Source organism: Piliocolobus tephrosceles, chromosome 13, assembly GCF_002776525.5.
Source record: "Piliocolobus tephrosceles isolate RC106 chromosome 13, ASM277652v3, whole genome shotgun sequence".
Classification (NCBI taxonomy): domain Eukaryota; kingdom Metazoa; phylum Chordata; class Mammalia; order Primates; family Cercopithecidae; genus Piliocolobus; species Piliocolobus tephrosceles.
In genome coordinates, this window is record NC_045446.1 from 69,058,533 (window position 1) to 69,085,605 (window position 27,073).

Below are 27,073 nucleotides of genomic sequence, written 5' to 3' on the forward strand. Positions count from 1 at the left end.
CACACATCCATGGCAAGCAGCACTCTCAGCTGGCTACCTTCTCCAGGTTCTAGTAACCACTCCTTCCCCCTTGCCCCTTCATAGCCCTTCATGCCCCTTCAAGGTATCCTAGAACCATTAGCCAGGGGGTAGTACCATTCCTTGACACACTGCTCTTGCTTTGGTATTTAGTTTCTTAAACTGTCCTCAAATTAAAAACAAATGAATGATCAAATGACAAACCCCATAACCCACTGCCTGAATACTTCCGTTGCCAGGAAGGGCACTGTCAAACTCTACTATCATGGGGAAGCTCTGCAAACTGAAAAATGTTCCTTTTCTTCCCTCTTCAGCCCTGCAGAGCGAGTTGGTCCCTTCTCCCTTCGTCAGCATTATCGGACAACTGCAGAGAGCCATGCTGGTCTCCTAAGTCTTCCTTTTGGGGATCTGGAAGATATCTGTCTGTGGCCTGTTATAATGAGAACAATCTATATATATCTTGCTATTAGCAATTCCCACAAAGCAGCATGAAGGAATCAATCTTGGAGAGAGAAGGCGTTAATGCAGGATCCTGTATCTTTATCACTTTTTCCTCCTTCTAAAAGACCAAGTTCAATCATCTCCATTTCCCATTCTTTGGGCTATAAAGCTAAATCTGTGGCTCCTGTCCAAAAGGCCTGATGTGAAGTCAAAGAGAAAGGAGGGAAAATGAGCCTTATTGCACACTAACACCCAGACCCAAGTGTAATAGGCTCATGCTAATGAGGCAACAGCATCTGAGATCCTGATATTGCATGAGCTGAGCCAGATGGAAATAACTGGGGGTTGAGGATTGGATACATCCACCCTGGCCTCTATCTGTAATTCTTTCTCTACACATCTCGTGTCCATTTCACCTGTATCTGAGCCCCAGAACATAAAATACACAGTTCTGCCACCATGCTTTGCCCATGCTGCTCTTCTGCCTAGAGTACCCTTGGCAGACTTAACCATCTTGCAAGGCCTTTTATTCAGCCAAGTCTTAATTGAGCCCAGGTACCTTGTGCCAGGCTTTGTGCTAGGGACTGAGCATGTGAAAGCGGAGAGTAAGACAACAGGAGATGGGGGAGTGAACTCCCCCTAAAAAGAAGGAAAGTCTAATATGTCTTCTAACTTGAATTGCTGCCATACTGAAGTCCAGTTTGTATGACGAAATGTCAGAGATACTCAGAGTCTGTACCATTCTATGCAAATTGCACTTAATGCTCAAGTTCACTTCTATCATCATTTCCTAGATAGCCTCAAGAACTGCATGACCCAGAGTCTTCCAGACCAAGAACTGCAATATTATTCCAGCAAGCAAAGCTCTCTAATAGCTGCCTTTTGAAGAGCAGCAATTAAGCATTAAGCACAGCAACATTCTCACTTATAAATTAAACTATCACCACTTCAAACAAGGGTTCTGATTTTTTTTTTTTTTTTTTTTGTACTCCACAATCAGTCCTTGTGGAGGTGAAAAATGCAACCTAATTTAAGAAAGGATCCCTCATTGCTGTTACACAAATTGGAATGTTCCACTATGGTTACCCAGAAAATGCAGAAGCCCTCATCTGAGACTCCACCCTTTACGTCCTGGTGCAATTTCCTAGAGATACAGAAATATAGACTAGGAAGGACCTTACAGGACAATCCACTCCTGCCACATTGTGGGTGAGGTCCAAGGAGGGGTAACAACCATCTCCCAAGGCAACCAGCAAGACATCTCTTTTATCACATACTCTGTGTTTTTCAACATCATCTCATTTAACCTGCACAATAGCCTTATGAAAGTAGTACTATTATTCCTCCTACTTTGCAGATGAGGAAACCAAGGATCAAATGGCTAAACGGCTAGAGAGTGGCAGCGCTGAGATTTCTGTGGAGTTGGTCAGGCTCCAAATCCTATCTTCTTTCCTGATGAGAACCCCACATTGCCTTAGAGAAATCAGAGAACGGTGCCACTGCCCTGCTGGGCAGACCTGAACCTGATGATACAGCAATCAGCAACCAGTGTCCTTTCAGGCCTTCATTTGAATGTAAAGCTACTCCTCGTTTTAGATTTATTAACAAGTCTTTTTCATCTCCTATTCCAAAGGCCTACCTGGCAAGACAGGTGCTTGGAGAATCCTCAAGATACTAATCTGAGGCTCTTCTGCAGCACACAGTGTCTGTGTTTTACATAGAGATTTGGAACACAAGGGAAGCTGTCAGTTTTATCTGGATAGAGGCAACAGTTGGTGAAGCACAAATCAAGTTCTGTCCCAGTTAGAGAAATGATGTGAGCTGCTTTGCAGGTGATGATTCTTCTTGTGGCTGCATTGCTGGAACAACGAGACATCCCTACAAATGTTTTCTGACAGGTCCCCCTGGTTGTTTTGGCAGCTGTCCTTGGACTAACACAGGCCGGGAAGCCTGTTGGTGCTGCAGTGAGACAAGCCAGGTCCAAGTTCTCACTTAGGAGTAACTAATACTCTGTTACATGAGATGCTAATAATTCTAATAATACTTATAACAATAGTAGTATCTAACTTTTATTGAGTGATCTGTGCCAGGGAGTGAGCTAGGTACTTCTTATAAATTATCTTCTGGAAATTTCACCCCAACCCTGTGAAGTAACCACTATTATAATCCTCATTTTGTAGATAGGGCAACCGAGGCAGAGAGAGGTTGTGTAAACTCGCCAAATGTCACAAAGCTTGGAAGCAGCAGTGCCGAGATTTAAAAGCAGGCAGTCTAATTTCAGAACCTATGCTCTCAGCTATCATGCTGCTCTTGGTCTCTCTCCAAAATGGGCGAATCATTCCAGCCACTTCCACGAGGAAAGTGACAACCAAGGTTCAGATAGGTTAAGCAAACTGCCCAAGTTTACACAGTCAGCAAGTGATACAGTCAGGGTCTGAAGTGAGATCTTTTGATTCTACATTGTCTGTTCGAGCCCAGGGCCTATATAGCATACTTGGCTGAAAGCATGGCCTTTGAAATCCCAAGTCTTGGTTGTATCCCAGCTATGTCACATACTGGCTGTGTGACCCAGGCAAGTTGCAAACTTCTCTGAGCTTTAGTTTCCTTGTCTGGAAAATACAGAAAATCATACTCATCCCACAGAATTGTGGTGAGGGTCCAGAGAAATGATACACGTAATGGGCCTGGCCCAAGGCTAGGCACATAGCAAAAATTCAAAAAGCCAAATATTAAGATAAGAAAATTACAGCATACAGGTTAAAAGTGTGAGCTCAAAAGAGAAAAAAATTAGAAAGCATTAGCTCAAGAGCTTGAGTGCGTGCAGTTGGGTGGATCATAGCCCTAACATTTACCATGCAACAGTGGGCAAGCTACTTAAGCTCATGGGGGCTCAGTGTCCTCATCTGTCAATTGCGAATAATAACTCATGATTGTTAGGAGATTTCAGTGAGGAAACACAAGCAACATGCTCAGAACAGAAAGGGGCACACGGACAGCATACAATCCAAACTAACTGCTCTTTATGAATGATAAACAACGGCCAAATGTGATTTTTACTACTCTATATCACACCTTGTTGGTAAACATGTTTTAAAAACAATTAAATTCTATACAATAAAGCATTTAATTATTTATTTTAACAATTGGCAGTACAAGCTTCGGGGTCTGCCCTAAAACTAGCGTTGCCCCTTTCGACATCATCTCATATAACCTGTACAACAGCCCCCATTGCGTTCTGCCAACAGGTTTCTCCAGAAAAGAAAAGACCCGGTATTCAAATGGAGACTAACAAGGACCTGAAAACTGTACCAGGAAGAATTGGTGAATAAAGCAGCCACTGAGGATGGTGAGTAAACTCATCCTCAGTGGCTGTCTTTCTGAATTGGCGCCTTTGGAGACAAAAATACACATTTTCTCTCTGAAGAGATCCCACAGTTGTGTGAGGGTCCTCCCTGGATTCCCAGCTCAGGCCAGAGCAGCCAAGTAGCACTCCCAGGAGAGGAGGAGATGGCCCATGGGCAAGGCTCTGGCTTCCACAGTCTCTGTGGGTGGTAAGTGCTGACTCCAGTGTCTCTACTTTCTCGTGAAAATACCTGTAAATGTATCCGTAATTGAAAGGTCACTGGTGGCACAAGTTTCTCAAGATACTTTCCAACTAAGAAATGGAACATCAGCTGGGCGTGGTGGCTCACACCTGTAATCCCAGCCTGTTGGGAGGCTGAGGCAGGAAGATCATTTGAGGCCAGGAGTTTACGACAGCTTGGGCAACATATTACACCCCATCTCTACACACACACAAAATTAAAAAGTAGCCAGGTGCAGTGGGAAACAACTGTAGTTCCGGCTGCTCGGGAAGCTGAGGTGGAAGGATCACTTGAGCCCAGGAGTTCAAGGCTGCAGTGAGCTATGATTGTGCCAGTGCACTCCAGCTTGGGTGACAGAGTGAGACCCCCATCTCTAAACAAACAAACAAACAAACAAACAAAACGTCAAATGAATCTGTCAGGATTACCAACCAGACATGACAGCCCTAGGCAGATAGTAGCAAAAGAGAAATTCTTCTCCACCCTCTGTTTCTGCCTCCCACTCTGCTGGTGAGGTGATGCAATTCTTATCTGGAACCTGATAGGATGTAGAAGATAATTACAAATGAAAAGGTTATTCATAATTTTTAAATGAGTTAATTAGTAAACCCAGTCAGACTCACTCATTACAGTAATTAATAATTGATTATACTTGAAATTAAATATAATTTTTCATCAAAAATCTAATTAAATATCTGTGCTTTTGCCTGTTGATTAGATCGGCTGGTCTGCTGGAAAAGGGTCTTTGTTAGGGATATTTGTGCTTGGCTGAGACAATTAATTTGATTTTTAATAATTGATGGTTCCTTCCAAGTTAGTCATCACAGCCTGTAATTATGGCCAAGCAACAAGATGCTCATGCCTTGTCCTCAGCAGCTGCAGGAGACCAAACAATAAGGCTGCTACCCCCTAGCTTGTGAAGCAAGGTTGGGATGGTCCACACACCTGCAACGTGTTCACCTGCGTTAGCTTACAGCAAGCTCACAAGCATCCTTCTGAGTTGTGGGTTGTGCCTATTTTCTAGATGAGCAAATCAGAACTCAGAAAGAGAAACGACTTTCCCAAGGGTGAGCAGCTGCTGTGTGGTAGAGCAGGGCCTGGAATCCAGGGCTGTCGCGGTGAGTCTAAGCTCTTCCCCAACACCTTGCTGATTCTCCAGGAAACAAAGGGAATGCCACAGGCTTGCCTCTCTGGCTTGATCATTGTATATGAGCCCTAGCATCCAGTCCAAGCATTTCTACACAGACAGAATATTATCTGTGTTATTCTTGGCAAGGACACATATCAGTGAACTGACCATTCCTGGCTCGAGACACAAAATCTTCAAAATTGACCTTCGATCCACCTCCTCTTCTCCACCTACGTTGTCAGTGTTGTAACTGAAGCCATCAGCTTTTCCTGACTAGTTGACTGTAATAGTTTCCCAACAGGTATGCTTCTACTCTCTCGTTCCTCTACCCTTACCTTTCTAAAATAAAAATCTGTGTCCTACCACTGCTTAAAACTGTTCAGTGGCTCCCCAGTTGCCCACCCAATAAGGTCCTCAACTTGTCCTCCAAGCTGATCTTCATAAGCTGACGACACACTTCTGTATTAGCTCCAACAGTACACCCCACACTCCTCAAATGCTTCAAACACAGAAAACGTCTTTGCTACCACATCGTCCTCTTTCAAGTCTTTGAAAGCTCCCTTGCTTTGAAATGCCCTTTCTGTATATCTACTTCTGGCTAACGCCTACTTTAAAATGCAGCTCAAACATCACCTGTCCCAGGAAGCCTTCCCTACTCCTTTTGGCTGGGGTTGGGTATTCCCACAGCCCCTGAGCTCTGTATAAATCAATCACTGTTTCAGATTTGCCTGCTAACATAGCTATCTCTTCTTTTAAGCTACGAATACCTCAAGGGTAGTGACCATATAGTTAACCCTAGCACTTAGCATAGAGCCTGGCTCAAAGCAGGTACTCCATATGGTTTGCTGAATGAAAAATAAAATTCACAAAATTGTGGATTTGAAAGCTGTCAATGTTGGAAGGAAAATTAAAGGTTACCCAGTGAAAACCCTCAGGCAGTGCTTGAATCTTATTCTAAGTGGTCCCTGAGCTCTATCTGTATCCTTCCTGTGATAGGGAGCTCACTACGTCCCACAGTTGCCCCTATCTTTAGATAGCTGAAGACTGATCATGTATTCTTATTAACTGGGAGAGAAAGAAGCCCATGAGATGGAAAACAGGAGAGAGTTTGATTAATCATGTAAACATTTACACTTTCTTACTGAATTAGGCTATATGATATAAACCTTAAGACTTCAACACAAAACAAATTGATGTGTATACGCAGCAAACTACTCAAATTATGACTTACGCCTGCCTGTCCAGAAGTCTACTCAGTTAGGAAAAATAATAATGTCAGTCAAAACCCAGAGCTGTGCCAGTGGTTGGTGGTGACATAGTATTGGTGGTGCCAGAAGAAACCTTCATGCCAAGTAATGGTACTGGAACCATACAACCCTTACTGGTAACCCACTCCATATCAATGATGCACCTCACAGAGCCTAGGTAGACCTTGACCTCTCCCAGTTTGGCTGTTTCATTTATACAATGACCCATAGCAGGGATGGCAAATACTTGACATGTTATCAATATTCTCCATTTCTGTGATGATAACAGACATCACTAATCAATCACAGATAGTCTCTTACATTGAGCCTAAATATAGCCCCAGTATCTTTCTCAACACAGCATTCTAGGCAGCAGCAACTAAACAATCAGACAGAAGAAGAGATGACATATGCATGCCACCCTGGCCTTGGAGCCATGAAATTCTCTAAGCCAATATTCACAAGGGGAAAAGAGACCTGGCATGCTAGAGGAGGCTTATTGTAGCTTCAGATATTGAAGGGGACCTCCCTTTGCAGGACTATCATCGTTTTGATTACTTACTTTTAGAAAATTCAAGAATCTTTAGTGGAATTGACCTTACAGCTTATGCCACTCAAACCCCATCCACGCTTGAACCACTGCTCTATCTCTTGAACATGTGATGGCCCATGTTGTATTAATCATTCTTAGTGACAGCTGTTACTACGTCTCAAGACAGCCCCTGTTCAGCCACAATGACTTTGGCTGTGAAAAAGAAAAAGTTCTTTTTCACAGTGGGCAGCACTCTTTTTTTGGCCTCTGCCAATTAGTCATATTTCTATTTACTGGGCTTGTGCTGAAAAAGGCCCCTTTGCTTGTAGAATTATCTTAGAATTCCTTAGCATGGGTTCAAGGCCTTCTCAAGCTGGCCCAACCTACCTTAAGACTTTGAATTACAGACTTAGAAGGTTGGAAAGGACCTCAAGGGTTAAGCCAACCTCCCTTCCAATGCCTTTACTAAGAAGCTGATTTATACAGAGGCAGCAGACCCTGCACAACACCCACAGATCTCTTTGGATTAATATCTTTCCTGGGAAAAGACCAAAGCAAGGGGTCAGAAGTAGGAAGCCAGACTGTGTTACAAATTCATCAGAAGACTGCAGGGTGGGAGTCACCTGCTGTAACAAGGCAGAGGTCGGGAGGAGCTCCTTATGTCTGTGCTTGCACCCGGGGTCAGGTGAGCACTGCTCCATGTCAGCCAGCATTCTCTGCTCTTTGTGCTGGCTGGGACCTTCTGCTTCTCAGTCAGAATTTCCCTGGGTTCCTGACCATGGTTTCACTCAGGACATCTACCTTCATACGTGCTTTCCAACCCCAGGGTGCTCCATCTCCTTTCTGCTCCTCACTGCAGCCACACAGTCCCAACAGGAGAGGCTACCTGCTGTTCAGCCTCTCCAACTTGTCATTTAGTTGTATGTACTCAATCCATGACACTTATGCCATAGATGCCCATCTCAAAGGCTAGTCTTACTGAGTGCTCACGCCTTAATACCAGGCACCCAACACACAAAAGGACAGATGCCCAGCTTCCTTCCTGATATAAGTGCAGAAGGATGGAGAGGAAGGAGAGGAGGGCCCCGAAGAGCTGACCCTGCAGTGTCAGGGGTGCAGACTGCCCAGAACTCCAGGGCTGCTTGCCTCACACTGCTTGCTTTGCCTGCCATGCTAGTAAGGAGGCTTCAGTGCCCACACGTGTCTTGGTTGCTGCCCTCTGGGCCAAAGGGGAGCAAGGGAAGCTGGGGTGAAGAGGTGCTTACCCACAAAGTATGCCAGCAGGATGACCAGCGTGGCTGAGATGACGATGGCGCTCAGGGCTGCGCACTTCCAGTTACAGTACTTGGAGGGCTTCTTGAGGTTAAAGGCCGGCCGGGCGAAGGTGCTGCGGGGCAGGGGTCGGGGCGGAGGGGAATACACTGTGCTGGACGTCAGTGGGTACCCTGGTGATGTGGTGCAGAAGAGCGGGGAGGTGCCTCCAGGCTTGAAGAGGAAGTGCCTGCAGATGGAGAGCAGCAAGAGGGTGTCAGGAGCTGTCCACAGACCAGGCACCCAGACAAACCTGGAGGCCAGAGGCGGCAGCAGAAGAAGCATGCAGAGGAGCCTGGATAGAGAGTCACCACAGAGACCTGGGAAAGGACAGGAACAAGGAGAGCCACGGACTAGACCACGGAACAGGGCACACAGAGACATGTTTCCACTGAACAGAGATGGGACAGCCCTACCCATGGGAAAACCCACCCAAGGCAAGTTTGGTAGAAGGTGTTACCAAACTCAACAGAAGGCTGGCACTGAGATCCTTTTCCTGGGAACGGATGGGGCTGGGATGTTGTTTCTTGGGGAATAAACTTCCTATTCTCTAAAATTATTACAGTAACTTGGAAAGTATCTAAAATCCTGTTCTGTCCCCTGGAGATAATGAGACTTAAAACTGTTCTTCTCCCTCTAATGCTTCTGTTGCCAGTGTATCTCAACTGAGGATTGGAATACCCTTCTTTGTAAAGGGGATTTTATTGGTGTTGAGGCCAAGAAACCATTATTAAGTTATGCCATGGCCAGGAGTCCCCTAGTGGCTGTCACATGGCCAATGGTAGCAAATGCCTTGAAAGCACTCTGCCCAGAAGCCAGACTGCTGCCTCCCAAGCCCAAGGTGAAAGCTGTGTTGGGGGACAGAAAGGCAACTGCACCCTACAGCCTAGTCATGAGGTCAGCGGGGTATGGTCAAAGCACATGGTTGTGACCAAACTAGGTGTCAGGAGCTCCTCCACAGCTTGGCTTTAACCATGGCCACGGGAGGACTTGCACACAGCCTGGGAAATGGAGTGCACTGGTTGCACTGTATCACCCAGAAGTCTTAGGGCAAACCCACCCCTGTTGGGGTACAAGGTGCCTCAGGCCACAGAATACACGCTCAGGGCCAGAGTTCAAACAACACAGGGCCTGTGCTGCATTAAAAATGCTATGTGAGATGGTTTTGGAATGGCAAAGGCAGCCAATGAGATGCCAAGAGCTGCATATTAACAAGACTGCTGTTAATATGCTGGGGATAGGGTATTCCAAGGATAAACTGTTGCAAGTTGAACATGGACTTGGGGATGAGCATGCCACATGGATCACCTCCTCCAGGAGATCCCAGGGAAAGGTCTCAGGGTCTGCATGCAAGTGCAGGAGCCACAGGGAGAGCACACACAGAGAGGAGAATGGGGATGTCACCTACCCGTCACCGTAAGCCCCATCGTGGCGGGAGGCGCCGAGAATGTCCATCTCAATGAGGTTGTCCTGCAATGTCCCTAGGAATGGCTGCTTGCCTAGGTTTCTACGCACACATGGAGACATGAATGAAGCAATGAGTCATGCATTGATGAAGGGGGATAGTAGAGAAACACACAAAGTGGCTGTTTGGTGCAGCTGTGTGCATGAGACCAGCGGGACACAGTTTCCAGGCAATGGGTCAGTGTGCAAGCCACATGTGCAAGGGGTCCACCTGGCCCAGAGCATCCAGAGGGAATGTTGTCCATACAAACCCAAGATCTGGCAGTTGTGTGCATCATATCACAGTTCTCACTGAAGAGGACTGACATGTGTCTGGTACTGAGCTAGGTATGCTACATCCAGCCTCTCAAATCTTCCAAATGGCCATGCGAGGAAGGCGATGTAATCCTCATTCTACAGGTGAGGAAACTGAGATGTGGAGAGGTAATGGGTCTTGCCAAGGTCAGCTAGCAAAGTTCAAAGAAGGAATTAGAGCTCAGGTTCCAAAGCCTGTGCTCTCTCTCTACTTGATACTGCCTACATCTGCTTAAACAGTGAGTGGCTAGAGACACTCATTTGGCTAGTCCAAAGAAAAAAAAGTCAGCATTTTTAGCCATTGTCTTCTAAAGCCACGGTTCTCCAACTTTCTGGAGAGCTAAGCATTGCTGAGGCCCATCCCTAGAGATTCAGTCAGCAGGTCGGGTGGGGCCTGAGGATCTGTATTTCGCCCAGGCCCCCAGGTTAATGCTGACCATGGTCAGAGGATCATGGTCCTCTAGCTATGCGGGGACCTGGGTGATGACTGGTTAGCAAAGATGGAGCTCCACCGAAGACAAAAGAGGATGCTCTTTGTTCCCCAAGTGCACAGCATTTTGTGACTTTACCTATTTCTAACCCAGAATGAAGATAGACATACTTGCCCTTTTTGGTCTCAACCAGGTCTGCTGAGTGACATGATTCACACTCGAGTAGGCTGGAGCCTGTCTCCTGATCATTTCAGGACTAGTGTCACCTCACTTTCAGACTCTGTGGTGAATCATTTGTAACAATCCAGTGGTGGCTTCAGCCTGTTTCATGCATCCAAGAAAGGGACTGACTGCAGAAAACTAACTTTGGACCCAGCCCTGCCAAGGACTTTCTTTCTGACTTTGACCAGGTCTTACAGCCAGTATTCCCAAATTCAAGACCCTTTTATGCCACTCTCCACTCTCTTGCTATGCAACTTTAGGTATAGCCCTTAACCTTTCTTTATCTTACTTCCTTCATGTAAAAAGGGATTACAATACTAAGCTCACAAAGTTGTTGTATGCATCAGCTAAGATAATGGTGGAAGAAGTATTAAGGGTTATACAAATACTATAGGAGTACTTATGCTAAATATAGTAGCTACTACCTACCCTATATCTACCACATATTATTTACTGTTCCAGAAGCTCTGCAACTATCTAATTTAAATCTTACTCCTCACAATAACCCTATGAAGTCAGCACTTTCATCTCTATCTTGTAGACTGGCAAAGCAAAGCTTGTAGAAGCAACTTTTCTAAGATCATATCATAAACAAGTGGAGAGCTGAGTTGGAGCCTGGGGTTATCTGACCCCAGAACTCAGTCCCTCTCCACTTTATAACCCTGGCTCACTCTGCACAGCTTTGTGGCTACTGCCCCAGTCAGCCTCAAACACCAAAATGAGGAGGGGCTGCAAGTACTATCTGGAAATCCCCTTTCGTTAACATCCCTTGGGACAGTGGAAGCACATGGCAACACTATTTGCAGGTGGAGTGCTGAGTACAGCAGTGGTGGTGGGGACCTCCTCTTTTGGTGAGTCGTGAAGCACTGTCTGGGCCAGCAGCCTGGGTCGCAGGCTATTCTGCTGGTACACAAGCCCCTCAGGTCTTCCCCAGTGCCTGGGAGGAGCTTTAGGGGTGTGGAAGTCCCTCAAAGTGGCTCCATTTCCATCTCCAGGCTGAGAGCCCTGCTGATGGGAGGCCTGGTGGCCCCGTGGGAGGGCATACAGGCCCTGAGGCCAGACAGATCTAGGTTCAGGTCCCATAACCATCATTCCCTGGCCCTGGGCAGGTGACCCAGTCTCTCTAAGTATCCACAGAAGGGGATAATTATTCATTTTGCAAAACCCTAAGCGTAATTTGGATCACATCATTTCTCTGCTCTCAAACCTCCAATGGCTTCATAAGCATTTTAGAATAAACCATAGTCTTTGCCAGGGCCCACAAGCTCCTGTAAGATCTGGCCTTTAGTACTTCTCAAACCTCATTTTCTGCGCTACAGGTACACTGGTCTCCTTGCTGTTTCTTAAACAAGCTAAACCTTGGCTTTCCTCTGCCTCCCTCAACTGTCTCTACGAATCAGAACCCTCCTGAAAATATCTTCATAGAATATAACCTCCCTCCTCCCCTCATCAACTATTACCTTCTTACCCTAACTAAAATAGCTCCCAGCCTACTCTTCCCCATCATTCCCTGGCCCCTTGTACTGATTTTTCATCACAGGACTTCACACACACACACTTACACACACACACACACACACACACTCCTCTCTCTCTCTCTCTTTCTGAAGAAAAATAAAGCAATGACAGTGCAAGGGGCCAGGAAGTGACTAGGAAGCGATAAACACACCCACATATATCCAATATATAGATGCTTATCTGATTATTGTGCTTTTCCTAATGCATTTTAAGTTCCACAAGGCAGAAATCTTATCTGTCTTGTTCACTGCTATGTGCCCAGAGTCTAGAGGAATATCTGGTACATGGTAGCAGGCACTCAATAAATATGTGCTGAATACTGCTGAATTCAGGATACACAAAGGAAAGCATGCCGGCATACAGCAGGCACACAGTCAGTGCTTCATCGAAGATGGCAGCAGACGGAATTCTATGATTATTTCTTCCATTCCTGCATTTCAGGAGGGAACTGTCCACTCTCTCTACAGCATGAGTAGGTCCAAGGAAGAGCTCCTGCCGCCCCCCGGGACCTGAGGCTGGCTACATGGCATGCTCCCTAGAAGACCTGGGAGTCTGGCTTGAGTCAGAAGGCTCAGGCCCCATTTTAAGATACAGAGTCAAATCTATACCTTAAAACCATCAGAAATAAACAAAGAAGAACATTCACAGAGCCGGGCACAATGGCTCACACCTATAATCCTAGCACTTTGGGAGGCCAAGGTGGGTGGATCATGAGGTTAGGAGATTGACACTATCATGGCTAACATGGTGAAACCCCATCTCAACTAAATTTACAAAAAATTAGCTGGGAGTGGTGGTGGATGCCTGTAGTCACAGTTACTCGGGAGGCTGAGACAAGAGAATGGCGTGAACCAGGGAGGTGGAGGTTGCAGTGAGCGGAGATCATGCCACTGCACTCCAGCCTGGGTGACAAAGAGAGACTCTGCCTCAAAAAAAAAAAAAAAAAAAAAAAAAAGAAAAGAAATACATTCACAGAAAAGAAATACATTCACAGAAAAAGACATAAAGGATAAAGATCAAAATGTTAACAGTAGGGATTTTCAAGTGACTGGAAAAACAGTGATTCTTATTTTAACTTTTATAATTTAAAAAGAAACAGTTATTTTTAAAAAGAGAGAGACTGGATAATTATCTTCTAAAAGTATGGATCTGTTAGGAGAGGGGAAGAGGTGATGCAACAGAGTAAAGGATTTCTAGAGTAAGAGGGTACACCAGTCTCCCGAAAGAGCTTCCACACTCATGCTAATGTGCATATTAATTATTTAGATCACTCTGGAATTTGGGGAGACATGAGAACTTGCTGACAATGTTGGCTATTGGCCAGGTGCAGTGGCTTACACTTGTAATCCCAGCACTTTGAGAGGCTGAGGCAGGTGGATGGCTGGAGTGCAGAAATTCGAGATCAGCCTGGGCAGCATGGCAAAATCTCACCTCTAGAAAAAAATTCAAAAATTTGCAGGTGGAGTGCTGAGTACAGCAGTGGTGGTGGGGACCTCCTCTTTTGGTGAGTCGTGAAGCACTGTCTGGGCCAGCAGCCTGTAGTACCAGCTACTGGGGATGGTGCCATGTGCCTGTAGTACCAGCTACTGGGGAGGCTGAGGTGGGAGGATCACCTGAGCCCGGGGAGGTTGAGGCTGCCATAAGCCGTAACTGTGCCTCTGCACTCCAGCCTGGGCCAATGAGACTCGGCCTTAAAAAAAAAAACAAAAGAAAAAGCAAGCTCTGGCTATTCAGAATGCTACTACTGCCTTGAAATAGTCTTGTTCTGTACTTTTAAACTTAGTTCTGGGTCAAATTACTTGGTGTCATTTGATTGATGAGGAAACTGAGGCCCAGAAAGACATGTGCTCTGCCCCCATACTCATACCAAAGCAAGTCAGTGGCAGAGCTGAAACTAAAACCCAGGTGCTCTAACTTCCAGTTAAAGGAACTTCCCCCCAAATCTCCTATCCACCCACTCCCCAAGACTCTCGGCGTCTAGTTCTTCTGAGAAACAAATACCCACCTTTCCTGATGGGGACCCTAAGCTGCAGACCCCACCTTGGGTCATAGTCCTGCAGGGTCTCCCGCTCACAGCTGCTGAGAGCTCAAGTATGGGCACCTGATTCACTTGACCCTCACACTGGTGGCTGCTATTACCTTATTTTACAGATATGGAAACTAAGGCCCAGAAAGGTTAAGTGCCCAGCATACAGCAAAGATAAGGTGAAGATGGGATTTAAACCAGATCTCTCTGGCCTCACAGCCCTGTGAGGCCAGAGAGATCTGGTTTTTGCCTCTCAGGAAAGAGGTTCCTGCGTACTTGGACAGGAACCTTCAGCTAAGTGGTGTGCTGTTCTTAAGGAGGAGATGGACTGGTTCTCTCTAACCATGTGGTGAGGTCTTGGACTAGCCCCTGAACTGCCTGTAGGAGGGGCTCCCAGTCCCATGTGTCTGACTTAAGGCAGGCTGAGCTCACCTCTCAAGGGCAGAACAAAGGGCTTTTGGGAAGGAAGTAGCCGGGAAGCTGCAGAGGCCAGTAGTTCCTCAGGACTGCCCTGTTCAACAGTTCACCCTCTCATAGTAAGCCTGCTGTCCTGGGTCATGTTTCCACCCACAAAGCCCTGGGACAGACATAATTGCATCTGATTCTCACAACTACCTACTGGGGCAGGACAGGCAGGGATCACACCCCATATTCTGTAGCTGAGACATCAAGGTGTGCAGGGGGTTAGTGACTCAGCCAAGACCACACAGAGTTAGTGAAGGGGCTGGGAGTTGAACGAATGAATGGCAAAAAAAATGAACCAGGCACCAGGTCTTCCAAGCCATGGTCATCCTTCTAAAAGGCCAATCCCATAATGGCACCCCCTGATTTAAAAGATGTTGCTAGCTATTCACCCTCACGTCTACCACCCCAGCCTCCAGGCCCACAGGGAAAAGTACAACCTCCTTTTCATGTAGCCCAAGATCCTCCATTTACTCTCATCCTAAGAGACTCCCTGTGCTCCCACTTGTCCCAACTACTTGCCATCTCTCCAAAATGCCAAGCTGTCTCCTGGCTCTGTGCCTATCTCTCAGCTAAGAATTCCTTTCTCCCCTGCAAACTCCTACTAATTTATGCCTGGAGAAGCCACTTTGAACAATCAGGAAGATGGCACTGCATATTGGTTAGGTGTGTGGGCCCTGGAGCCGGCCAGCCTAGGCATGGGCCCTGGTCCTGCCACTTACGGGCTGCAGGACCTGAGGCAAGTTACTTAACTTGTCTGTGCTTCAGATTCTTCACCTCTAAAATGGGGATGAGAATATGACTACCTACATGCGCAGAAGAGTGAAGACAGCAGCCCTGATTGCTATCTTTTGCAAGGCCTTCTTATAACAGTGGCCCTGGACTGGCATCTGGGAACTCAGGTTTCAGGAGAGTTGCCACCATTAACTGATGAGAGTGGCTGGCTCACTGTGCCTCAACAATTACGATGAATAACTGCTTTCCTTTGGGGAGTCTGGAGTCCAGGTACTTACCAGGCAGGAGGTGTCGACATGAGCAACCCCGAGTAAAAAACCCCTGGAGCTGAGGCTTTAATAAGCCTCCCTGATTGGCAACATTTCACACGCTGTCACAACCTGTAGCTGGGGGAATGAAGTGCGTCCTGTGTGACTCCATTGAGAGAGGGCCCCAGAACCTTGTGTCTGGTTTGTCCCAGACTCTACCCCAGGCTTCTTTTCCCTTTGCTGATTCTGCTTTGCTGCCTTTCACTGTGATAAACCAGGGCTGTGAGTATGACACCTATACTCAACTACGTGTTGAGTCTTGTGAGTTCCACTAGCAAATCGTCGAACCTGGGGTTGGGGGTTTGGGGATCCCCAACACCCACCTTATGGAATAGCTGTGAAGATTGAAGTTAACATGTGCCAAGAACTTAGAACAGCACCTGGCTGTTCCCAGTAAGGGCTCACTCTACTGCTGCTCCCAAGCAGAGGGAATCACGCCCTCTTCTCTGTTCAGAGGACTCCCTCTGTCACAACATCAGTTATGGTACCTGTCCTCATTCATTTATGGGTCTGTCTCCCTCACAAGACTGTGAGCTTCTTAATAACAGTTGGCTGTGTCTTCTGCATGTATGTGACTGAATCACTGAATGACAAGGAAGCCTTTATATCCCAATTCTCTGCAATGCTCTGGGGCTGATCTGGCCTGCCAGAAAGCACTGTGTGTGCCATTCTGGGAATCACACTAGGGCTGGTCTGGAGACCACCAGGGTGGCCCCATCCCTGAGGGTGGGCAGGGTTGTTCCCCAAATTCAGTGTGACCACAAAATGGGCCCCAGGCTTCCCTACCAGGCTTGAGATGAGATGAGTGAGCTGGAGCCAAGGTCTGGCAGCCTTCTGCTCTGACTTCCCCTCACCCGACAGGAGCCTGATGGGTTATTAATCAGACAGTCCCTGTGAAATCAATTAAGAGTCTGATGCTGCAGAGTGCAAAAGAAGAGGATCAGAGTTTGGGGGACCCTAAACATATGGCTCCCTCCAGAATGGATCACAGATGCACCTGTAGAAGCTTACCGCAACACCTTACCCCAGCTCAAAGGGAGCACAGGTAGGCCCAGGCTCCTCACTGGGGGAGTCAGTTAACCTTGGATACTGCCAGAAGTATGGTGGGTGCAGAGAAAGGAGCACATCTACCAAAGCCTTCTCTCTTCTTCATCCTTCTGCTAGCCTTTCTTTTCCTGCCAGCATGAAATCTATATCCCTCTTGGTCATTCTACCAGCTGTTAGAGTATTTACTCAGCCATTAATTCTAGACTCTCAATACAGACTGAGTTTGACAATCAGGGAAGGGCCCGTGACTATTTCTCTGGTATCAAGAGGCTCCCATTCTGGTGGGGCCTGGTAAAAGCTGTTTAGGACAACTATCTCAACTAGGCCCTGCTCTGTTGAGCTGCTAGGCCTCTGCTCAGACTGTGTCCTCTCAGGCCCTCCTTTCCTCCCCTCCTCTGCCTGGGAGACTGCTTGTTCTCGGTCATGCTGTACCAGGTCTACCAGGAAGCCTTCCTTTCTGCCCACTAAAGTCTCAGTGAAGTATATGTATTCATTTCATTTATTTCACCTGTGTTAATAATTACCAAGCAGCTACCATGTTGTGGCAAGCCCTGTGTTGTGTGCTGGGGATCTCAGGGCAATTAAAAGTAGCATATTCCCTGTGCTTTTCTCTGTCATAGCACTTATTCTAAGAGTCTGTTGTCTGAAATGTCTTAGCTGGTAGACACATAGTAGACACTCAGTGAATATTTATCGAATAATAAAAAACTACATAATAAGTAGTTGAGCATTTTCTATATGTTAAGATATTTTCAGACGTTATCTTAATATGTTTGTTACAATAGCCTTATGAGGTGGTGTGGTGGATTAAAGATGGCCACAAATTCTTAGACACTTCTTCCACTGAGAAGTGGAGTCTGTTTCTCCTCCTCTTGAAGCTGGCCAACTCATGACTGCTTTGACCAACAGAATATGGTGGAAGTGACACTACAGTATTTTCAGGCCAAGCCTTAAAAGCATCAATAGCACCTGTCTCAGTGCCTCAGAGCCCTGAGCCACTGAGTATGAAGCACAATTACCCTGATAGGAAGCCTATGTGGAGAGGCCCTTAGAGGGAGAGGATGCTATAGTTTGGATGTTTGTCCCCCTAAAGCTCATGTTAAAATTTGATACCCAGTTGGGCACGGTAACTCACACCTGTAGAACCAGCACTTTGGGAGGCCAAGGCAGGAGGATTGGTTGTGCACAGGAGTTCAAGACCATCCTTATCTCTACAAAAAATAAACAAAATCAGCTGGGCATGGGAGTGGCACATGCCTGCAGTCCCAGCTACTTGGGAGGCTGTGGTGGGAGGACTGCTTGAGCCTAGGAGGTTGAGGCTGCAGTGTGTCAGGATCATGCCACTGCACTCTATCTCAAAAAGGAAAAAACAGAAAGGAAGAAAGAAAGAAAAATTGATAGCCAATGTTAGAGGTGGGGCCTAATGGGAGGTGTTTTGGTCATGAGGGTGGATCCCACATGAATAAATTAAAGCCCTCCTTGGGAGGAGATCAAGTTCTCATTCTTATTAGTTCCCTCCACAGCTGGTTGTTTAAAAGAGCCTGGCACCTCCCCACCCCTCTCTCTGTTGGCACGTGATCTCTGCATACACTGGCTCCCCTTTGCTTTCTGCCATAAGTGGAAGCAGCCTGAGGCTCTCACCAGAAGCAGATGCTGGTGTCATGCTTCTTGTACAGTCTGCAGAACTGTGAGCCAAATACATCCTTTTTCTTTATAAATTACCTACCCTCAGGCATTCCTTTATAGCAACACTAAATGGACTGAGACAGAAGGGTACTGCCAAGCCCAGATTTCCAGCCATCCCTCCACAAGGTGTCAATTATGTGAGTGAAGTCATCTTGGATCCTTCAAATGAGTCCAGTTGCCAGCTGAATACCACCAGTGGACCCCTGTTAACACGATGTGGAGTGAATGAATAGCCTAGCTGAGCCCTTCCTAAACTCTTGACTCACACTGTGAAGTATAATCAACTGGATGTTTCCAAAGCCACTAAATTTTGGAGTCATTTGTTTGTTGTACAGCAATAGATAATCACAGCAGAAAGTGACTTTTATTTTCTCAATTTTAGAGATGAAATTGAAGGTCTTGGTCCATAGCTAGTGAGCACTAGAGTGAGGTTTCTGAGGATAGGGTATATCTGACCCTAAAACCTGTGCTTCAAACTCACTATGGTGAATGGGCCATCACTTGTGCCCTTAGAACATCAGGCCAAACTTACTTCTTCGAAGTAGAGAAGAGGTAGAACCTACTATTTCCCCTCAACTCCTCTGGGGTGAGTAGGAGCTCAAGAAAAGCTTTCTGAATGACATTTTTATTCACAGGGTGGATATGGAGAGAAGATGTATATGAAAAAATGGGAAATAGCTTTTACAGTGTGGTTTTTAAATGCTAGGCACTGTGCTGTGTGCTTCTTATACATCTCGTTTACTTCCTCCCAACCTCTTTGAGAGGCACGAATTCTTAGCTGAAGGAATCAAGGTTCAGGCATGTTAGGGAACTTGCCCAGCTAGTAAGGGTTAAAGCCAAGGCAGGTATGAAGGTCCCTCTGACTTTGAAGGCCATATTCTGCCCACTTTGCCAAGTTGGTCAGCTTGTGATTCTATCTGCCAGACTTGACGCTGATCCCTCCTAAACTGTGCCTTGTTAGTTTTGTGCCCTCAATCAGTTACAGTCAGAATAAAGATCCAGAATTCTGATTGTGTATTCACTGTATTAAGCACTTCTTCTGGCTTTAGGCCATCCTCGGATGCACAGAACTCTGGGGTCACAGAGGAAGACTTCCTCAAACATTTCAACCGGGGCTTCCAGAATAAGTAGGATTGGATAGACCACAAAGGGAGAAGGTGAGTGACTCTGGCAGAGCTGTACAAGACTCTGTGCAAAGGCATGAAAGGGCCTGGCACTGGAGGAAATACATGTACATGCATATACATACACTGAATATTAAATATATATGATATAATAATATATATCATAAATAATGTTATATATATGTGTATAGACGTATATAAAATGGTGTTATGTGAGTATATACCTACACGTTAACAATGGTTACTTTTGGTGACAAATATAAATGATTTTCTTTTCTTCTTATTTCATTGTCTAGCTGTTTTGCAATGAACATTTCTTATTTGAGTAATAAAGTATAAATAAAAAGAAAAAGCTGCATGTGTTTTCAGCAATGGGTGTGGGAGGATAGAGCATCAGAAAGGCAGGTGAGCACAGAAAGACAGGAGACATGAGCTGGGACCACCTTTGCAACTCACACTAACCATTAGGAAAACTGCCTTGCTGCTCATCCTCTATCTTCCTTTCCTTGAAAAACCTGGAGACTCAGAGTAGGAAGTTCTAACTTGATCCTAAGTGGGAAAGATGAACATCCAAGCAGAGGGAGTGGTGACTGTGGTCCATGCAGAGCATCAGAACCATCGATTAGTGGCTGGCTTCTTCCAGTCATGTTCGGTCTTTCAACGAGCACATTGGAAATAACGGAGATCTGATTAAGCTACCCTGGGCAGGCTGACACACAATTATCCTACTATGTTACTGATGAGTGCAAAGGAGGCACATGGGAAAAATCACACACGATTTTAAAGGATATCAACAGAAATAATATAAATTAAGAGACTGGAGATGGGAGCGGGGAAGCTGGTTGGGCTGTATCTCTAAGAATTTTGCTTTTGGAAAAACAATTTTAGAGGAGTAAAATGGTACAAACAATGTGCATTTTCTCTTACTGGCCTCTACAAGTTCGATGTGCCGTTACCATAGTTGTGTGCTAGGCAGTCACATGTCCACACTTTCCACACGCAGGTTAATTTTACTTCCTTACATCTGGGATGAACTTTGCTCTTTTCACAGATAAAGAACAGGAGTTTGGGGAAATAAAATCTATGTTTCCCACTACTTTAGGAAATAGGGTAGAAGATAAAGTGGTTCCAGTTTTGCCAGCCTGGGACACTTCATCTACAATTTAGAGAAAGGGAGAGGCTATGCCCCCAAACTCAACAGTGCTTACCTCAGAGGGGTAGGATTATGGGTCAATCTTAATTTTTGTCTTTATAATTCTCTGCATTTTCTCTGGTGAGCTTGTATGACTTTTATAATCATAAACAAATTCCATTTCGGAAAAACAGTGTGTAAGCAGAGGGAAGGAGAACAGCTACAGACAAGCAGACTGATGTCCCCGAGCTGACGAAATCACTGCCCAACAAAGCTGGAAGAAGAAATAAGGCGGAGGGATCCTGGCCAGCAGAGACCGAGAGAAGGCAGCAGGGGTGTAGGCGAAGCAGCACTGGACAGCGAGTCAGGCAACCTGAGTTCAAGTGTTAGCTGTGCCTCAATCGCCTGTGTGAAGTGAGCTAGTGATGGACCCTCTCTGATTCTCAGCTTCCAAATCCCCAAATGCGGATGATCATCCTAATAGCCACTTCACAGAGGTATGAGGATTACATAATGTCACACATAGGAAAGCCCTTGTAACCCAAAGTTGATGTATACACGCTAGGAGTTATTAGGGCTTTGGGTATAAAGGTGGTAGCACTGCAGGGAAGGAGGAGAGGTGGGGAGACTGACATAGCTGAGTGCCGACGCCAGGCCAGGCAAGTCTGACACTAGGCATTGGGTGGTAGAACCATGTAGGGAAAGGCAAAGATGAGGGCCCGAGTCAAATCAGACTGAGAACCTGCTGTGGGTCACACACCTGTGCAAGCCTCGTTCACAGGTTAGCTCTTCATCTCCTTTAACAGCTCTGTCCTGCAAACTTCATGGCCATTGTGTAGACAAGGGAAGAGAGGCAAGGGGTTGGTGCAGGGGGTATCTAGCAACTTGGCCAAGGTCACACCTTTGGTAAGCAGTAGGCTAGCACTGGACTTTGGGTCTCTTGGGTTCCAAAGACTATGCTGACAGTCAGAGAACTGCGTCCCTAAACCGTGCACCCAACCCCAGCTCCTCCGGCCAGCATTATCTGGGGACACTGAACGGCCCCGCCAGCCAAAGACCTTGGTCCTGGCCCCGGCTGCCCGCCCTTCCCAGCCTCGCCCGCCCTGCCGGCCGCGCACCTGGTCTCCAGGGGTATGTTGCTGTTGAGCAGCCAGTTGTCCTGGGCATGGGCAGGCTCCTGGGCGCCGCCGGCGGGGGGCTCTCCGGAGAGCGAGTGGTCCGTGGGGGCCGGGCTGGGGTTGCTCCTCGGCGTGAAGTTGCCCCGGTTCAGGGAGTTAATGGAGGCCGCGTGATGCTGGTTGGGGGTGTGGGCGTGCGAGAGCGGCGGCGGCGGCGTCCGGAGCCGCGCGTGGTTCTGCAGGCCGCCCGGGTGATCTAGGGCACAAACATGGCGGTCAGCAGCGGCGAGCTGGGCGCTGCCCCTTGGCTGGAAAAGCAGCCACGGAGGTCTGAGCAAGACCACAGAAGAGGGCGCCGGCAGATCATACATATTGATGCAGTCAACAGTAATTACACGACAGATGTTTATTGAGCACCTACTGTTCTAGGTGCTAGGGATACCTTAACCAACTAAACAGACAAAAATTCCCGACCCCAGTGAGCTTAAATTCTAGTAGGGGAGTAAAACAATAGAAAACATACAAGACTAGTTACCCATCTCAGCAACTTCACATTGTTTCATGCTTTTAGGACGTGGTTTTTTCAAGTGTAGCCAGGGACCAGCAGCTTCAACATCCTCTGGGAATTTGTCAGAGATGAAAATTCCCAAGCCCTGCCCCAGGCTGACTGAATCATGAACGCTGATGGGGCCCAGGAATCTGATTTTACAAACCCTCCAAGTGACTCTGATGTATGCTAAAATTCTAGAACCACTGATTATATATGATGGTACACAGCATATGAAACAAAGTTTTTAAAAGTAAAATGTATAGTTTACTGAGATGGTGATAAATCTAAGAGCACATACAGCCAGGAAGGGCACTGTGGCCTGTGTATGTAGGGGCAGTGGTAAAATTTTCGATGGGGTGGCCACATAAGGAGAAAGATGACTTTTGAATAAAGTGAGCCATGCTGGGGCCCAGTGGTTAAAAACCACTCAACATTTACTGAGCACATTGAATGTGCCAGAGTCCTGTTCTGAGCCTTCCACAAGTGTAAATTCAGCTAATTCTCACAACCACCACAGAGTAGGGACTGCTTTTATCCCCAGTTTACAGATGAGAACATTGAGATATGTTATTTATTCCCTTTAATTATTGAGAACAACACGTATCATCACCAATTTACAGATGAAAAATGTAGACTTGGAGCAGGTAAGTAAAGTGCCCAAGGGTTTGTGGCTAAGTGGGTGTTATTGGTAAAGAAAGAAAACAAATACAATTTCTGGTGATACCACAAATGAGGCAAGTTGTGGAGGTAAATCTTCACTATCCATCTAAGCTATGCTCAGAGAAAGCCTAGTCTTTCAAAGCGGATGATATCGTGGGGGTGGTGAAAAGGCCAGGAAATTAGATTCTAACCTAGATTCTACCACTTATTAACCACATGGGCATGGTCAAGTCATTTAACCTCTTAAGCCTCAGTTTTCTCATCTGTAAAATAGGGGAAATAGTTTATTTGGGGGATCACAGGGCTATTGTGAGATCAAATGAGGCAATACGTAGGAAATAAATATTTCTGAAGTATTCTGCTTCTTAAGAGAATTCTGTATTTTATAGAGGAGACTAAGAATCAGAAGGAACAGCAATATTCCAAAGACTGTGCTCTTCCGGGGATAGGGAGAGGGCTTTTGGAAGTCAGCAAGCATAGTCAGGTATGAGGCACCATTACTGTTATGGATTTTTCAGTGTAAGATGCATCACTCTGCTTTTTGAATAAACCATCATTTTATGCCAAAGAGGTATAAAGCAAATCTGGTGGGGAATTCGGGAAAGGGGAGTTAGGGTGGAAGGGAGAAAGAAACAGAAACCCATTTAAGTGGATCACTTCCTTATTACAAGCTGCTACTTTCGGCATAAAGCCCACACCTGGCTTAATATAAAACCCTCCGGAATCCGATCCATGGCTGTCTTCCAGCCTCTTCTCCCATCAACTCCATCATGTATCCTCACTCCAGCCACATCTTTCCTCCGAGGCCAGGAGATGTGCTGAGGCCATCTGAATGGTCAAAATCTCAACTTCCATAAGGACGGTCCCCAGGAAGCTGACAGAATGTGAACAGTACCCCCTGAAGATATGCAGTGCTTAGTGCTGGACCAGAAGGGAACTATCGGGGAAGGGAGAGAACCTGGAGGTGAATACAACCTGTCCAGGCAGAGTGTCCCACTCAGAGAACAGGGAGTGTTGGACCAGGAAGAAGGTGAGAATGTGCAGGGTCATTTGTTCTGTCTAGCTGTCCTTAGGTAGCACTTTAATGGAGACAGAAAGAGCCTGGGACAGAAGCCAGCAGCAGAAGCAGCCTCCTGGGCTGACTGAATGTTCTTCCCAGGCTTGGCCTTTCAGGCTGCTGGCAATAGTCCACCAGAGCAGTGGGAGGCAGCAGCTGAACCACTACCATCCAGTGGTTATCAAGAGGCCAGCAGAGAAGTGTTACCCGGTCCTTGTTCTTGCTCTGGCCCTAGGAGTCAACCTCATGGCATTTTACTTAATTGATATAGTTTCTGTTATGTATTGGAGCATCTACAATGTGTGCTTTCACATCCTTAACTTTTCTAATGCTCACAACAACCCTTAGGGGGCAGTATTTGTATTCCCATTTTACAGATGAGGACAGGCTTACAAAACTAGTCAGTGGTTCTCATAAATACAAAGGCCAAATTCAGTCTACCAAACCATGGTGCCTTTGCATAAAACTTAGACACCTCCTGGACTGTCTGTCCATGACTAAATGCAGGAAAAAGGTCCTCAGTGAAGACAGCAGCATCTGATGTCTGGGCCAGGCAAGCCTATAGACATTTGCTTTGTGACTAATGGAACACCTGGTTCTGGCTTGATAAATGATCAGGGGAACTGTCAAAAGTCCTGCAATTATGACATTTTAAGTAAGATCACTGGTTCAGGTCTAAAAACTAACTTCTAAAAGGAAATTCTCCTATGGGGACAAGGAATGTGTTCTACGGGAACAAGGAATGTTCTGGCCCAGAACAGATCCTATTTTTTGAGCCCTCAGCTCAACTGCTTCCCCATCCAGAAAGACTTCCTTGATTTATCCTCCTTTTCCTCTTGAATGCTGACAGCAGGCAACCCAGACCTCTCATTTTCATCTCCTCCCCAAGAGCAAGCATACTGATGTCCGCATGTTGCCTCCTCTGGGAGGTGTGAAAGTCCCTATCTTCTCTTCTCTGTGCTGGGTGATCACAGAGCCTAGAATTGAGCAGATGCTCAATTAAGTTTATTGAACGAATAGCCATGTGAATGGTCTACGCTGTCAGTGCAAGCAAGTAAGGCTCATATTTGTGTGCAAAAAATCATAGTAGACCACTCTGGGCCTGCTAGACCATGGGTCTATGCAGGCCTTTACTTACTTGCCTGGAGCCAGAGTTGCAGAGGCTTCAGCTAGGCCCTTTATTTCCCTTCCCTCACCCTTTCTAGCTTGAGAACCTTAAGAAAGGGGACCTTGATGTTTCCCGGGTTCCCAAAGGGAAAGCTCTATATTTGGGAGCTCAGCAATGGAAACCTCACTCACAAACCCCAGAAAGAAATGTAAACTTCCCAAAGAGCAAATGTTTCCTCTGGTCTGAATGGACTCTTTTTTTTTTTTTTTTGCTCCTGTGGCCAGGAGGGAAGACGGAGGTGAGAGGCTACAGAGGAGCCTTCTTTTATCCCCCTATGAATATGCACCCTCATCTTTGGAGGGAATCTCAGAACCAGTTCACCCACTCAGAATTTATTGAATGCCTATTCTGTGCCAAGTCTTGTACACTAGATACTGGGAATAAAACAATGAACAAGATAAATATGGCCTAAGAGAGAACTCTCTTCTAGTTTCTATTTACTGGCTGGTTGACCTCCAACAACTCACTTCCCTTTGGTCCTTGGTCAGTTTGTCTGTGAAAGGGCAAACTTTCCTACTTCACCACTTTCTGGAGGATGAAGAGCCATGGGTTTGCTCGGGTGCCAAGTGTACCATCAACTCCTACTACGTCCTGAGGGAAAGACCCATGTGTCATTCCTTTCCATATCCCCAGTGTCTGCACAGAGCTGGGATGGATGCGTGGTAGGCCCTCAGTAAACCTTTACAGAATGTCGGGGAAAGAACAACTCAGGTAGTTGGGCCTTTTGCCTGCACAAGCAGTTGCTTCTCTCAAGCTACCTGAGAGTACACATTGGTACACCTGCAAAGCTGTGATGCAATTTCCAATTTATACCCTCTTCTCACAGGTACAGCTACCAAGTATATCCATGAATCAAGCCCAAATGTGAGTCATTTTACTGTTATTTGTGCACACCACTACCAGTAAAGGTCACTTGTGCACCTGAGTTTTGCAAGCCTGGTTTTCCAGGAAGTTTCTTTGCTTCCTACAAGTTCTTAAATATATTTGCAGTTACTAGTGTCCTCCGACACCTCAGGCAGTTTTCATTTTAGATGCACAAAAATTCTGAACACCGAAGCACCTCCCTGAACCAAAATCATAGTGAGGCTCCTTTACAGTGCTGGGCAGAGCCGTATGTAAGAGAAACAGACTGGGCTTTGGTGTCAGAGAGCCCTGAGTTCAAGTTTTGGCTCTGCCACTTAGAAGCTGTATGACCTTCATCAAGTCACTTACTTTCTCTGGAGCTTTAGTTTTCTTATAATTAAATGGAAATAACGCCTACCTTGTAGGACTGTTATGAGAATTAAAAGAGATAATGTATGTGAGTATTTAGCATCATGGTTGGAATATAGTAATTCTGAAAAATGGTAACTATTAATTCCACAATTACAATAAAGTCATGTTGAATGAACACATCGCAAAGGCCTGAATCATCACCATGGTGATCACTCTTCAGCATTTACAGCATGGGTTCCAAAGCAAAAAACCTCGAGAGAGAAAGAGCAGAACAATATCTAACAGAAGTATGATACTCTTTTATTACACTGAATCCCACTCTGGACAACCTGCTGGCTCCTAGGAGCTCTAGTCTCAGGAGGGTGCCTGTAGCTGAACTTGTAGTTCAGAAACTGATGAGAATGGCTGTAGCCCTGACACTCGGAACAAAACCAGACACATGGGCTCACCATGTATTCAAAGATGAAAGCCCCTTTCTGCATTAGATTAGCATCTCAGAGCAAACCAGGCAGGGGCTGCTACCCACATCCATACCTCTCTGCCCTGGGTTCAAGGTGTGCCATAAGGAGAGGGCCCCAGTGTTAATCAGCCAGG

The 27,073-nt window shown here is 46.2% G+C and overlaps 1 protein-coding gene across 1 annotated transcript in view; it reads right to left on the bottom strand.

Annotated features, from left to right (window-relative positions):
• The window catches only part of TENM4 (teneurin transmembrane protein 4), an 800,850-nt gene that overhangs the window by 229,243 nt on the left and 544,534 nt on the right, over positions 1–27,073 (bottom strand). Inside the window, exons 7-9 of the mRNA XM_026446989.2 lie at positions 21,830–22,085; positions 9,671–9,769; positions 8,217–8,452 (exon numbers count right to left, since the gene is read on the bottom strand). Coding sequence (XP_026302774.1) covers positions 8,217–8,452; positions 9,671–9,769; positions 21,830–22,085 — 591 coding nt within the window. The remainder of the gene's footprint in view (positions 1–8,216; positions 8,453–9,670; positions 9,770–21,829; positions 22,086–27,073) is intronic.